Source organism: Oncorhynchus tshawytscha, linkage group LG16 (genome assembly GCF_018296145.1).
Source record: "Oncorhynchus tshawytscha isolate Ot180627B linkage group LG16, Otsh_v2.0, whole genome shotgun sequence".
NCBI lineage: Eukaryota > Metazoa > Chordata > Actinopteri > Salmoniformes > Salmonidae > Oncorhynchus > Oncorhynchus tshawytscha.
Genome location: NC_056444.1, coordinates 725,562 through 739,759, shown reverse-complemented (window position 1 = coordinate 739,759; position 14,198 = coordinate 725,562). Strand labels below are relative to the sequence as shown.

At 43.3% G+C, this 14,198-nt stretch overlaps 1 protein-coding gene across 3 annotated transcripts in view; it reads right to left on the bottom strand.

Annotated features, from left to right (window-relative positions):
- LOC112235892 (1-phosphatidylinositol 4,5-bisphosphate phosphodiesterase delta-1) overlaps positions 1 to 4,947 on the bottom strand; it is an 88,872-nt gene extending 83,925 nt beyond the window's left edge. Inside the window, exon 1 of one of the 3 annotated variants that reach the window (XM_042298661.1) lies at positions 4,672 to 4,947. In XM_042298661.1, the coding sequence (XP_042154595.1) occupies positions 4,672 to 4,702 (31 nt within the window). In that variant the 5' untranslated portion in view covers positions 4,703 to 4,947. The remainder of the gene's footprint in view (positions 1 to 4,671) is intronic. The other 2 variants (XM_042298659.1, XM_042298660.1) reach the window with 2 other exon arrangements.
- Positions 4,948 to 14,198: the final 9,251 nt, after the last annotated feature.

The window sequence follows — 14,198 nt, the reverse complement described above, 5'->3', positions numbered from 1 at the left end:
CATAGGTTTCACCTGGTCAGTCTATGTCATGTTCCTAATGTTTTGTATGGTCACTGTATATACAGGAGGAAACATACTATGTAGGTAGACATTGATTACAAGTTTCCCTCCATATACACTTCATTTTAACTAGCTCAATCGTGTGTAACACATAGTAATTACATTGTACTTCTGCAGATACTATATGTCCTCTGTGGTGTCCCAGTGGGTTTATCCTCTGTGGTGTCCCAGTGGGTTTATCCTCTGTGGTGTCCCAGTGGGTTTATCCTCTGTGGTGTCCCAGTGGGTTTATCCTCTGTGGTGTCCCAGTGGGTTTATCCTCTGTGGTGTCCCAGTGGGTTTATCCTCTGTGGTGTCCCAGTGGGTTCATCCTCTGTGGTGTCCCAGTGGGTTCATCCTCTGTGGTGTCCCAGTGGGTTCATCCTCTGTGGTGTCCCAGTGGGTTCATCCTCTGTGGTGTCCCAGTGGGTTTATCCTCTGTGGTGTCCCAGTGGGTTTATCCTCTGTGGTGTCCCAGTGGGTTTATCCTCTGTGGTGTCCCAGTGGGTTTATCCTCTGTGGTGTCCCAGTGGGTTTATCCCTCTGTGGTGTCCCAGTGGGTTTATCCTCTGTGGTGTCCCAGTGGGTTTATCCTCTGTGGTGTCCCAGTGGGTTTATCCTCTGTGGTGTCCCAGTGGGTTCATCCTCTGTGGTGTCCCAGTGGGGGTGTCCCAGTGGGTTTATCCTCTGTGGTGTCCCAGTGGGTTTATCCTCTGTCCCAGAGGGGTGTCCCAGTGGGTTTATCCTCTGTGGTGTCCCAGTGGGTTTATCCTCTGTGGTGTCCCAGTGGGTTTATCCCTGTGGTGTCCCAGTGGGTTTATCCTCTGTGGTGTCCCAGTGGGTTCATCCTCTGTGGTGTCCCAGTGGGTTCATCCTCTGTGGTGTCCCAGTGGGTTCATCCTCTGTGGTGTCCCAGTGGGTTCATCCTCTGTGGTGTCCCAGTGGGTTCATCCTCTGTGGTGTCCCAGTGGGTTTATCCTCTGTGGTGTCCCAGTGGGTTTGTCCTCTGTGGTGTCCCAGTGGGTTTGTCCTCTGTGGTGTCCCAGTGGGTTTGTCCTCTGTGGTGTCCCAGTGGGTTTGTCCTCTGTGGTGTCCCAGTGGGTTTGTCCTCTGTGGTGCCCCTGTGGGTTTGTCCTCTGTGGTGTCCCAGTGGGTTTGTCCTCTGTGGTGTCCCAGTGGGTTTATCCTCTGTGGTGTCCCAGTGGGTTTATCATCTGTGGTGTCCCAGTGGGTTTATCCTATGTGGTGTCCCAGTGGGTTTATCCTCTGTGGTGTCCCAGTGGGTTTATCCTCTGTGGTGTCCCAGTGGGTTTATCCTCTGTGGTGTCCCAGTGGGTTTATCCTCTGTGGTGTCCCAGTGGGTTTATCCTCTGTGGTGTCCCAGTGGGTTTATCCTCTGTGGTGTGGGTTTATCCTCTGTGGTGTCCCAGTGGGTTTATCCTCTGTGGTGTCCCAGTGGGTTTATCCTCTGTGGTGTCCCAGTGGGTTTATCCTGTGGTGTCCCAGTGGGTTTATCCTCTGTGGTGTCCCAGTGGGTTTATCCTCTGTGGTGTCCCAGTGGGTTTATCCTCTGTGGTGTCCCAGTGGGTTTATCCTCTGTGGTGTCCCAGTGGGTTTATCCTCTGTGGTGTCCCAGTGGGTGTATCCTCTCACTTGGATGGCAAGGAGGTTCACGCTGTCATAACGGGTAACATACGCATTAATTATAAGTCATTAAAAAAAATTATCATCTGTGATGACACCCGTATGGTAGACCCCAGTCAGTCAGGATCTGGTCTGTTATTGGTCTGTTATTGTAAGGTAGACCCCAGTCAGTGAGCTTGACAAATAAAAACAGGTCTTTAGAAATGTTTGCAAATGTATTAAAAATAAAAACATAATTACCTTATTTACATAAGTATTCAGACCCTTCGCTATGAGACTTGAAATTGAGCTCAGGTGCATCCTGTTTTCATTGATCATCCTTGAGATGTTTCTACATCTTGATTGGAGTCCACCTGTGGTATATTCATTTGATTGGACATGATTTGGAAAGGCACACACCTGTCTATATAAGGTCCCAAAGTTGACAGTGCATGTCAGAGCAAAAAACAAGCGATGAGGTTGAAGGAAATGTCCGTAGAGCTTCGAGGCAGGGTTGAGTCGAGGCACAGATCTGTAGAAGGGTACCAAAAAAGGTCAGCCGCATTGAAGGTCCTCAAGAACACAGTGGCCTCCATCATTCTTAAATTGAAGAAGTTTGGAACCACCAAGACTCTTCCTAGAGCTGGCCGCCCTGCCAAACTGAGCAATCGGGGGAGAAGGGCCTTAGTCAGGGAGGTGACCAAGAACCTGATGGTCACTCTGACAGAGCTCCGGAGTTCCTCTGTGGAGAGGAACTCCTCAGTAAAAGGCACATGAAATCCAGTTTGGAGTTTGCCAAAAGACCCTAAAGGACTCAGACCAAGATTCTCTGGTCTGATGAAACCAAGATTGAACTCTTTGGCCTGAATTCTAAGCGTCACATCTGGAGGAAACCTGGCACCATCACTACGGTGAAGCATGGGGGTGGCAGCATCATGCTGTGGGGATATTTTTCAGTGGCAGGGACTGGGAGACTAGTCAGGATCGAGGGAAAGATGAACGGAGCAAAGTACATAGAGATCCTTGATGAAAACCTGCTCCAGAGGGCTCAGGACCTCAGACTGTGGCGAAGGTTCACCTTCCAATAGGACAACGACCCTAAGCACACAACCAAGACAACACAGGAGTGGCTTCAGGACAAGTCTCAATGTCCTTGAGTGGCCCAGCCAGAGCCCAGACTTGAACCCAATCAAACATCTCTGGAGACCTGAAAAAAGCTGTATAGCAATGCTCCCCATCCAGTCTGACAGAACTTGAGAGTATCTGCAGAGAAGAATGGGAGAAACTCTCCAAATACAGATGTGCCAAGCTTGTAGTGTCATACCCAAGAAGAGTCAATGCTGTAATCGCTGCCAAAGGTGCTTCAACAAAGTACTGAGTAAATGGTCTGAATAATTATGTAAATGTGATATTTCCAGTGGGTTATGGGGTATTGTGTGTAATGTATCTGTAACGTATGAAAATATAGAAAGAGTCAAGGGGTCTGAATACTTTCCGAAGGCACTGTACATTTTTGTATTCTTCTCATGCCTCTTAAGGGGAAAGAAATCTAAAAGTAGCTGAAAGTAATCCAATTACTTTTCTGAGTTTGGGTAATCCAAAAGTTACATAGTTACAAATGTTGGACAGGTAACTAGTAACTGTAATGGATTACATTTAGAAAGTAAGCTACCCAACCCTGGTGGTGAGTCAGTTGGACATAGTTCAAATGTTAAGTAGTATCTGTTAATTACTGCTCTGTCCTTCCTCGTTAATTTAAGTGTAAATTGGAGTTAAATGATTGTACTTTTTTTGGTTAGGATAAGGTAAGACAAAATCAAGGGGTATATCAATGACTGTGGCCACAGTTAATTGCAGTCAGATACAGCAAGTTGCAGCCTATCCAGCATACAACAACGCCTAAGGTGCATTGGCTACCCTTTCACTTATCATTCACAGAAGGAAGGAGTTGGCTCCTGGGATGTATTCTCCCTGGTTGGCTGCCTCTCTCTGCCTGCTCCCTGGTTGGCTGCCTCTCTCTGCCTGCTCCCTGGTTGGCTGCCTCTCTCTGCCTGCTCCATGCTAACCATGTGTATGTGACAAATAAAATTTGATTTGATTTGGTTGGCTGCCTCTATCTACCTGCTCCCTGGTTGGCTGCCTCTCTCTGCCTGCCTCCAGACATAATAACATCTGATCTGGCTGCACACAAACATGTTGTTGCTCATCAATAAACCACATTGTTAATTCCAAATGTTAAGTATTTATTCTACTTATTCTTCCTAGGACAATAACGACCATTACTTTATCCTTGGTTTAACACCTGCCCTACACAAGACGCAGGACAACACTCTCAGTCAATCAGCCCTACACTAGAGGCAGGACAACAATCTCAGTCAATCAGCCCTATACAAGACTCAGGACAACAATCTCAGTCAATCAGCCCTATACAAGACGCAGGACAACAATCTCAGTCAATCAGCCCTATACAAGACGCAGGACAACAATCTCAGTCAATCAGCCCTACACTAGAGGCAGGACAACAATCTGTCAATCAGCCCTATACAAGACTCAGGACAACAATCTCAGTCAATCAGCCCTATACAAGACGCAGGACAACAACCTCAGTCAATAAGCCCTACACTAGAGGCAGGACAACAATCTCAGTCAATCAGCCCTACACTAGAGGCAGGACAACAATCTCAGTCAATCAGCCCTACACAAGACTCAGGACAACAATCTCAGTCAATCAGCCCTATACAAGACTCAGGACAACAATCTCAGTCAGTCAGTCAGCCCTACACAAGAAGCAGGACAACAATCTCAGTCAGTCAGCCCTATACAAGACGCATGACAACAAAATCAGACAAACAAATCACATTCCACTCAAGCATTACTGGTCACAACGCCCATTGAGGAATGGAATCAAACGGATGTTGCAGTGGTTCGGGTAGTAGAGCATAAAAAAGAAGGTTCTCTAAATATGAACAGATATCACACAATAGTCCATATATCTGCAGCTCAACCTACCATGTTTTCCCGCTTTGCCGTTTGATTCCATTCGGATTCGATAAGATCAGTCCCAAATTGCCTGTGCGTAAAATCACTCCACAGGTCAGAAATGACGCGCACGTACAAATCCAAGTGTCTCTATGGACAAATAGCAAAGCGGCGATAGAAAGCGTTGGGCACTTTCGGCTGCCGATTAGATCCAGACAGACAGTGCGCAAAGTAGCCGGTAGTCTACAGCATAACCAGTACGAAGTATGCGCCCTGCCCTTCAGCCCAACCAGCCAACACCCTCCGCACCGCCACACCGGTCGGACGGGTGATCGTATTGCAGCCTGGGGTAGGCTACACCTCTTCATGGAATTCCTGACGCAGGGGAAATTCTGATTTGTTTTCCAATACATATTTCTACTGCTGTGTGTCTTTGTGTTTCCTTGCACTGGAACAAGACACAAGGTTAAATTAATCACGGTTATGCCATGGAGACAAAGGACAGTCCTTACTCAAGGGACAGTCCTATCCGGGATCCTTGGGACGTCCTTACTCTAATCCCTAACCATAATTTTTATTTTGCCATAATCTTAATCTTTACTTTAACAATTTTAAATGTCAACTTCAATGGCATAGCGACATCCAAAGGACCCAGAATAGCAAGGACCCTTCATTACCCACCGTCTCTGACTTTACCCGAAGCCAGTAGCTACCTTGACTCTCTGCTCGACCAATCGTTGAGTGGAAAGTGAAATGGAAGCACTACAAATAAATGTAATGTCAATTCGTAGTAAAGTGAATAATAATACATTGTCAACACGCATTGATTGGTATTGCAAAATAATGATGCCTTGTTAATGTTGTGAATGTCACCAAAAATCATACTTTTGCTATAATTTATGTAACGAATGACCTCTACTGGTGTAATTTGGAACTGAATACTTAATTGTGTTGTGTGTCTTCACAATAATGCCAGGGAGAAATCAAGTCCCAGGTGTCCTTTGCCAGTTCATGGTCATAATGCTTTATTAGGTTGATGACACAGAAATGAACAGTGAAACATATTTTATTTCAAGGTATGAGAGGAAGAGATGTCACAGACTATCCAATAAAAACCTATTCATTCTCCCCATGGCAGGTCTCAGACCCACAGGCTATCCAATAAAAACCTATTCATTCTCCCCATGGCAGGTCACAGACCCACAGACTATCCAATAAAAACCTATTAATTCTCCCCATGGCAGGTCTCAGACCAAAAGCAATAATACCAATGAAATGTCCAACCTACATAAACACTATCTCTGATAGTGATCTACCATGTTATAGCAGGTATTAGTGACACTTAAAAAAACGAATCAAATTAGTAGATAAATTAACCACAATCGGGTTGTATTGCTAGTTAAAGCTTTATTTGTATTTTTTGTTTAACCTTTATTTTACATCTTATGGATCCAACACTTTTTTTCAATTTTCGCAAGGCAAGTCAGTTAAGAACAAATTCTTATTTACAATGACGACCTACCAAAAGGCAAAAGGCCTCCTGCGGGGATAGGGGCTGAGATTTAAAATATATTAAATAAAAATATAGGACAAAACATCACGACAAGAGAGACAACACAACACTACATAAAGAGAGGCCTAAGATGACAACATAGCATGGCAGCAACACATGACAACACAGCATGGTAGCAACACAACATGACAACAACATGGTAGCAACACAACATGGCAGCAACACAACATGGCAGCAGCACAAAACAGGGTACAAACATTATTGGGCACAGACAACAGCACAAAGGGCAAGAAGGTAGAAACAACAATGCATCACGCAAAAAATCCACAACTGTCAGTAAGAGTGTCTGTCCATGATGAGTCTTTGAATGAATAGATTGAGATAAAACTGTCCAGTCTGAGTGCTTGTTGCAGCTCGTTCCAGTCGCTAGCTGCAGCGAACTGAAAAGACGAGCGACCCAGGGATGTGTGTGCTTTGGGGACCTTTTGTCACACTCTGATCTGTTTCTCCTGTGTTTGTGCTTGTCTCCACCCTCCTCAAGGTGTCACCCATCTTCCCCCTTATCCCCTGTGTATTTATACCTGTGTGATCTCTGTTTGTCTGTTGCCAGTTCATTTGTTCGTGAAACCTACCAGTGTTTGTTCCCCTTCTCCTGCCTGTTTCTTGCTCCTGTTTTCTAGTCCTTCCCGGTTTTGACCATTCTGCCTGCCCTGACCCTGAGACTGCCTGCCGTTCTGGACTCTTTGCACCCTGTCTGGATTATTGACCCCTGCCTGCCTTTGACCTGTCGTTTGCCTGCCCCTATTTTAGAAATAAACGTTTGTTTCTTAGACACTGGCTGCATCTAGGTCATACTTTAAAACGTGATACCTTTAACAGAATGTGACTGGCAGAACCGATGTTGTATGTGGAGGATGAGGGCTGCAGTAGATAACTCAGATAGGGGGTAGTAAGGCCTAAGAGGGTTTTATAAGTAAGCATCAACCAGTGGGTCTTGCGACAGGTATACAGAGATGACCAGTTTACAGAGTTTAAATGCAGTGATGTGTCCTATAAGGAGCATTGGTATTAAATTTGATGGCCAAATGGTAAAGAACATTAAGCTGCTTGAGAGCACCCTTACCTGCTGATCTATAAATTACGTCTCCATAGTCTAGCATGGGTAGGATGGTCAACTGAATCAGGGTTAGTTTGGCAGCTGAGGTGAAAGAGGAGGAATTAAGATGGAGGAAACCAAGTCTAGATGTAACTTTAACCTGCAGCTTTGATATGTGCTGAGAGAAGGACAGTGTACCATCTAGCCATACTCCCAAATACTTGTACGAGGTGACTACCTCAAGCTCTAAACCCACAGAGGTAGTAATCACACCAGTGGGGAGAGGGGCATTCTTGTTATCAAACCACATGACCTTTGTTTTGGAGGTGTCAGAACAAGGTTAAGGGCAGAGAAAGCTTGTTGGACACTAAGAAAGCTTTGTGGTAGAGCGTTTAACACTAAATCCAGGGAGGGGCCAGTTGAGTATAAGACTGTATCAGTTGCATATAAATGGATGAGAGAGCTTCCTACTGCCTGAACTATGTCGTTGATGTAAATTGAGAAGAGCGTGGGGACTAGGATCGAGCCTTGGTGTACACCCTTGGTGACAGGCAGTGGCTGAGACAGCAGATGTTCTGACTTTATACACTACACTCTTTGAGAGAGGTAGTTAGAAAACCAGGCCAAAGACTCTTCAGAAGCATCAATAAGAATGGAATGGTCTACGGAAATCAGAAGCTTTGGCCAAGTCAATAAAACTAGAAGCACAACATTGATTAGAATGGTGACATCATTGAGGACCTTTAAGGTTGCAGTGACATCCATAACCTGAGCAGAAACCAGATTGCATACCAGAGATAATACTGTAGACATCAAGAAAGCCGATCAGTTGATTATTGACACGTTTTTCCAACACTTTTGATAAACAGGGCAAAATAGGCCAATAACAGTTAGGATCAGCTTGATCCCACCTTTAGATAAAGAACTAACAGTGGCTGCCTTCCAAGCAATGGGAACCTCCCCAGAAAGGAGAGACAGGCTTGGTGATTATAGGGGCAGCAACATTAAAGAAGGAAGGATCTAAACCATCTGACCCAGATGTTTTTTGGGGGATCAAGTTTAAGCTCTTTTAGCACTTCAGACTCAGTGACTGCCTGGAGTGAGAAGCTGTGTAGTGGGGCGGGGGAAAAAGAGGGAGGAGCATCGAGGCTAGTCACATTAGAAGGGGTGGGAGATGAGGAAATGTTGGACAGGCAAGGAGCAATGGCTCAGTCAAATAGGAATCCTGACTTAATGAAGTGGTGATTAAAGAGCTCAGCCATGTGCTTCTTGTCGGTAACAACATCGTCAACATTAAGGGACATGGGCAGCTGTGAGGAGGAGGGTTTATTTTCCAGAACTTTTTGGGGTAGGACCCACAGAGAGAGAACTGCTCCTTAAAGTAACTAACTTTGGCCTTCCGGATAACCTGGATAGAGTGCACTTATTTCTCATTTGCCTGAACGAGAGCCAGTCAGCCTGAGTATGCATGTGCCAAGCTTTTTGCCAAATGCAATTCTTGAGGCGGAGTAACTCTGCAAGATCATGGTTGAACCTGTTTTTAATTCACATTTTCTTTATGGGGCATGTTTGTTAACAATGTTGTTAGCTAGCCAACTGAAGTTCAATGGCTGGCTTGCTAGCTAACATTGAACCTATTTGGTTCACTTTATCACTGATATAGTTATTTATATTGTTCTTGTACGTACTGTATATTATTTTATTTATATTGACACTATTTCTGATATTGCTACAATATTGCTAACAATGTAGAAAAGGCCCATGGAGTTGGTGGAATAACCCTTTAAATTCATTGCCATTTACTCAGCCAGGGGCGCTTTAATTAGGTCAGGTGGAAATGTCTGACAGATCTCAACTCCATAAAAGGAGGAAATTGCCATTGCCTGATCTCGCTGCTTTCTCTTCCTTAACTCCATCTGATCCAGAAGTTCTGTGCGTCCATGAATCCACGTAAGTCCACCGACTCTTACCTTTCATCTGAATTATCTGTGGCGATCGTGAGAGTGGGCCATTCAGTTATTGTGTATAGTTATTACCGCGGAGCGCGGCGTGGAGCGCACGCTTCAAACATATTGTGTAATGTGAATTGTCAATGATCACGGCCCTACGGATCCTCATAGGCCAATTATGCAATCGATATGGTTCATGTGTATTGAAATTAATTAAATGTACACATGAAGACAATTGAATGAGTGAAATGAGAAACGTCATTGTTTGCTAACTGATTGACTTTGATAATGGGGATTATAGATTGTATAACCATTCACTGTTTGTATTCTTTCATGATTTATGATAAATAGTTACGAGCCTAAATGACTCGCGGATGATTACTATTGACTTAATGAACTGAACTGTTGAACTCCCTAACTTATGTTAATAATGAAGGATCTGATTTGATCTTTGATTATGAATTTGATTGGATACATGTTATTTGTTTCCTTTGATGCAGCACAGACTACTCAGTAAATATACCACTTTATGGTTAAAGGAATTCCTGCCTCAGTCTCATCCATTCCTCTGTCACCTGACACGTGACCACCTGTTCACCTTCACTGTCAGTCATCCTACCTGTCCAGCTACCCACACAGATCCCACTAATCTTTCAGCAACTAATCATTTGGCTGTACCGTTTACACCTTCTGTTGAGACCCAACCACTTAGCAAAACTTAGCTAAATATTGATATATATAAAATTAATATTTGTGTGGTCGTAACATGATTTTGTGACACACCACAACAATATCATGTGACCGTATCAAGTGTCCACCACATAAATATATGGTGCATGCATCTGTTTATGCATCTGTTTATGTACTGGACATGTGCACCTCACTGACACCCTGACTACACTGCTCACTTCGCGTGAGCATTGCAAAATAAATGTAGAAATCTATATTATTCAATTATTTCACCCACACTGCTCGCACACGTCAACGAGCGTCTGCGTTGCCAAGGGCTAAAATAGTCAGTTCTATTTGTGACGCAGATAGCGCTGGAAGACCTGCCTCCCCCGTCTCCTCATTGGTTTATAGAAGCAGATACCACGTGCCATCTCCTCATTGGTTATAACCACGTGGGTGATTGAAAGACACACTGTGTTGTCGGTCATCGTGGTAATACTATGAAAGTTTAGATGCCAATCACCATATAAGTTCAAAGAAGAGAGCCTGGAAGGAGGAGAGATTACTAGAAACGATTCGGTTGACTGTTTTATGTGTGGATTAATTGTCAAAGTAGAGGACCTTGTGCATTTCAGGTAAAATAACAACTCTGTTTATACCCCAGGACAAATTAGCTAGCAACAGCAAGCTAGCTAAATTGGACAAATTAGTTAGCAAGTGCAAGCTAGCTAAATTGCCATAAATGTTTAATGCTTTTTGACCTGTCCCCAAATGAATGTAATCGGTTCAGATTGTTTTGATATTTTAACCTGTGTGTCGTGACAGCATTTTCCCGATACACAAAATAACTTTTTGACAGAAATTGTGCAAGAAAAGATCCCTGGTCATCCCTACCGCCTCTGATCTGGCAGACTCACTAAACACAAATGCTTTGTTTATAAATTGTTGGAGTGTTCCCCAGGCTATCCGTCAATAAAAACATTTTTTATAAAAAATTGTGCCGTCTGTTTAAATATAAGGAATTTCAAATGATTTATACTTTTACTCCAGTATGACACTTTTGTACTTTTTTCACCACTGGCTGTGGCTGGGGGTTGTAGCAATTCTTTCACATGACCCATCAATTTAGACCAGTGTTTCTGGATAAGTGTCATCCAATATTTAGCAAATATTTTCATCTGGACACTCTGTTTACCAGGAATTCTTCCTTATTGTAGGCTACTACCACTTTAAGTCTTAATCTTTACTACACTACTCACTGTTTAGCACATGACCTTACGTGTGAATCCTTAAAGAGATGGGTGGTGCTGGCTTAAGAGTGTGTGAACAATGCTGAATGGGTGTAGACAAGGAGAGCTCTCCAGTACAGTAGGTACCAAAACATTCAAAGGCCCTTTTCTCAAAAGTGAGTTTACAAGTTTAACAACTTTCAAAGCAGAATGACTTTCCCATTGTTCCTCTAAAATGCAGTGTATGATATACCTTTGTAGCTCTGATTCTCTACTTTTATCAAATGTAAAAATAAACATTTCAATTTTTCTACTTCAGACCAATTTGAGCCAATCAGTCACATACCGTAGTCAGATGTGATTTGTACATGGTAGTCATGTGATTTGTACATGGTAGTCAGATGTGATTTGTACATGGTAGTCAGATGTGATTTGTACATGGTAGTCAGATGTGACTTGTACATGGTAGTCAGATGTGATTTGTACATGGTAGTCATGTGATTTGTACATGGTAGTCAGATGTGATTTGTACATGGTAGTCAGATGTGATTTGTACATGGTAGTCAGATGTGACTTGTACATGGTAGTCAGATGTGACTTGTGTATGGTAGTTATTTGTGGTAGTAAGATGTATGGTAGTTAGATGTTTGTATATGGTAGTTAGATGTGATTTGTATATGGTAGTAAGGTGTGATTTGTATGATAGTTAGAATTTGTATATGGTAGTTAGATGTGATGTGTATGGTAGTCAGATGTGACTTGTGTATGGTAGTCAGATGTGACTTGTGTATGGTAGTAATGTGGGGGTGAATGTGTTTTCCAGAGGGAAGCGAGAACCAGCAAAAAAATCCTTATTGACTTGAAAATATCATGTGTATCTCATGAGACTTCATGTACCAGCCATTTTGAATGACATGGGAATAAGTCTTAGATATTCAATATATCATTAAGTGGACTCTCACCCAAAGGATGTAATGGTCTCCTTTCCCAGGATCAGCTCCCACACACTGAGGAACAACAATCTTGCCGTTTATCTGAACATCCTATTTTGGTTTAGAGTTTATAAGGATTAAAATACTTTCACAATTGAACGAATGCATATGAACCAAGAGAGCAGTCATTTCATTTTTTAAATATTATTTAAGTTCAGTCAGTCTGCATTTCTCCATAGGCTCCTGAGTGGCGCAGCGGTCTAAGGCACTGCATCTCAGTGCTAGAGGTGTCACTACAGTCCCTCGTTCAAATCCAGACTGTATCACATCCGGCCATGATTAGGAGTCCCACAGGGCGGCGCACAATTGGCTCAGCATCGTCCCGGGGTAGGCCGTCATTGTAAATAAGAATTGTTTTCTTAACTGACTTGCCTGGTTAAAAGTTTTTATTTTTTTTAAATCATACCGTCAGGTAACAAGACCGGACACGTTCATGGACATGTCTGCTGTTAGTCTAGGATATGACACACGACAAGAGCTTTCACCTATTGAGAGAAATAAAGTCACTGTTAATACAATGTGTTCGAGAGGAGATGTTTGCGTTACAGACATAACATTAACTACTATACTTCTAATATTTGTATACGTACATCCTTGGTCTCCATTTCTGCTACTAGCTGGGATGACTTGGTGTCTGCTACTAGCTGGGATGACTTGGTGTCTGCTACTAGCTGGGATGACTTGGTGTCTGCTACTAGCTGGGATGACTTGGTGTCTGCTACTAGCTGGGATGACTTGGTGTCTGCTGCTAGCTGGGATGACTTGGTGTCTGCTGCTAGCTGGGATGACTTGGTGTCTGCTGCTAGCTGGGATGACTTGGTGTCTAGACAGTGAGCATCAAATTGTGAAATCAAGACAGTGATACTAGTGTTACCAGTTACTGTAGGACTGCCATATGTTGAGCAAGACATCACATCTATTACAATTGTACTCTGTTAACCAGTCTCTTAAAGTCCTCCAGAGTGGTAAGAGGATTTCTGATTCTGAGGATTGTACTCTGCTCGTTGGTTTCCTCTTTATAGATCCTGTAAAGGACACGCTGGAGATGAAAAACCAAACAGCAAAAAACATGATGAAATGCTCTCACGGGAAAGAGGTTACATGCTTTAAACGTACACTGTTTTACTGCTTTACCTTGTCGGTAGTTGAAACGGGAAACTCCTCCGTGGAGAATCTGGTTTGTTCTGTTATTTCAAAGTTGATTAGCGTTCCATCAACATTAAACAATTTCACTACTGAATACATCATTCAAAAAAGCACTCGCACATCTGAGAACTTGTTTTAGGTGCTAGTATCACTTGAATAATAATAAGTGATATTAGCAAGAGCAGTGTGCAGTGCGCTTTTCTTTGAAACCATTAAATACATGAAATGATAAGGCATATCATACCATTTGTCAGTTGTGCCGCTTCCCTCAACTACATGATCTGCAGTCTGATCTGTCTCTGCTTCACTCTGACTGTTAGCACCGTAGCCGAGGTCGTCTGAAATTTCTTAACCATATTAGAACATGCAGTATATTCTCCCTTTTGTACTGTAATGGATCAACCATAAACTCTCTAATGCTTCAAAACATTATCTAAAGAGAACATGAATAATAACTTTTATATCTACATACAGGACAGATGCCTTCGGGACAGCAGGTACTCTTCATCTGGATCGCTGCAGATCACCAACAACTACCTCTAACTTCCTTCATACTGACACAAACATCACTGACATTTGTAGTCTGTGGATTGGGTGGGCTATTTACAGATGGACTATGTACAGCTGCAGCGATCGGGTTCGCTGCTCAGATAGCTGATGTTTAAAGTTAGTGAGGGAAATATAAGTCTCCAGCTTCAGCAATTTTTGCAATTCGTTAGTCACTGGCAGCAGGGAACTGGAAGGAAAGGCGGCCAAATGAGTTGTTGGCTTTGGGGATGACCAGTGAGATATACCTGCTGGTGAGCGTGCTAGAGGTGGGTGTTATCGTGACCAGTGAGCTGAGATAAGGCGGAGCTTTACCTCGCACAGACTTATAGATGACCTGGAGCCAGTGGGTCTGGCGAAAATATGTGGCGAGGGCCAGCCGATTTGGTGATTTGGCAAATCAAATCAAATCAA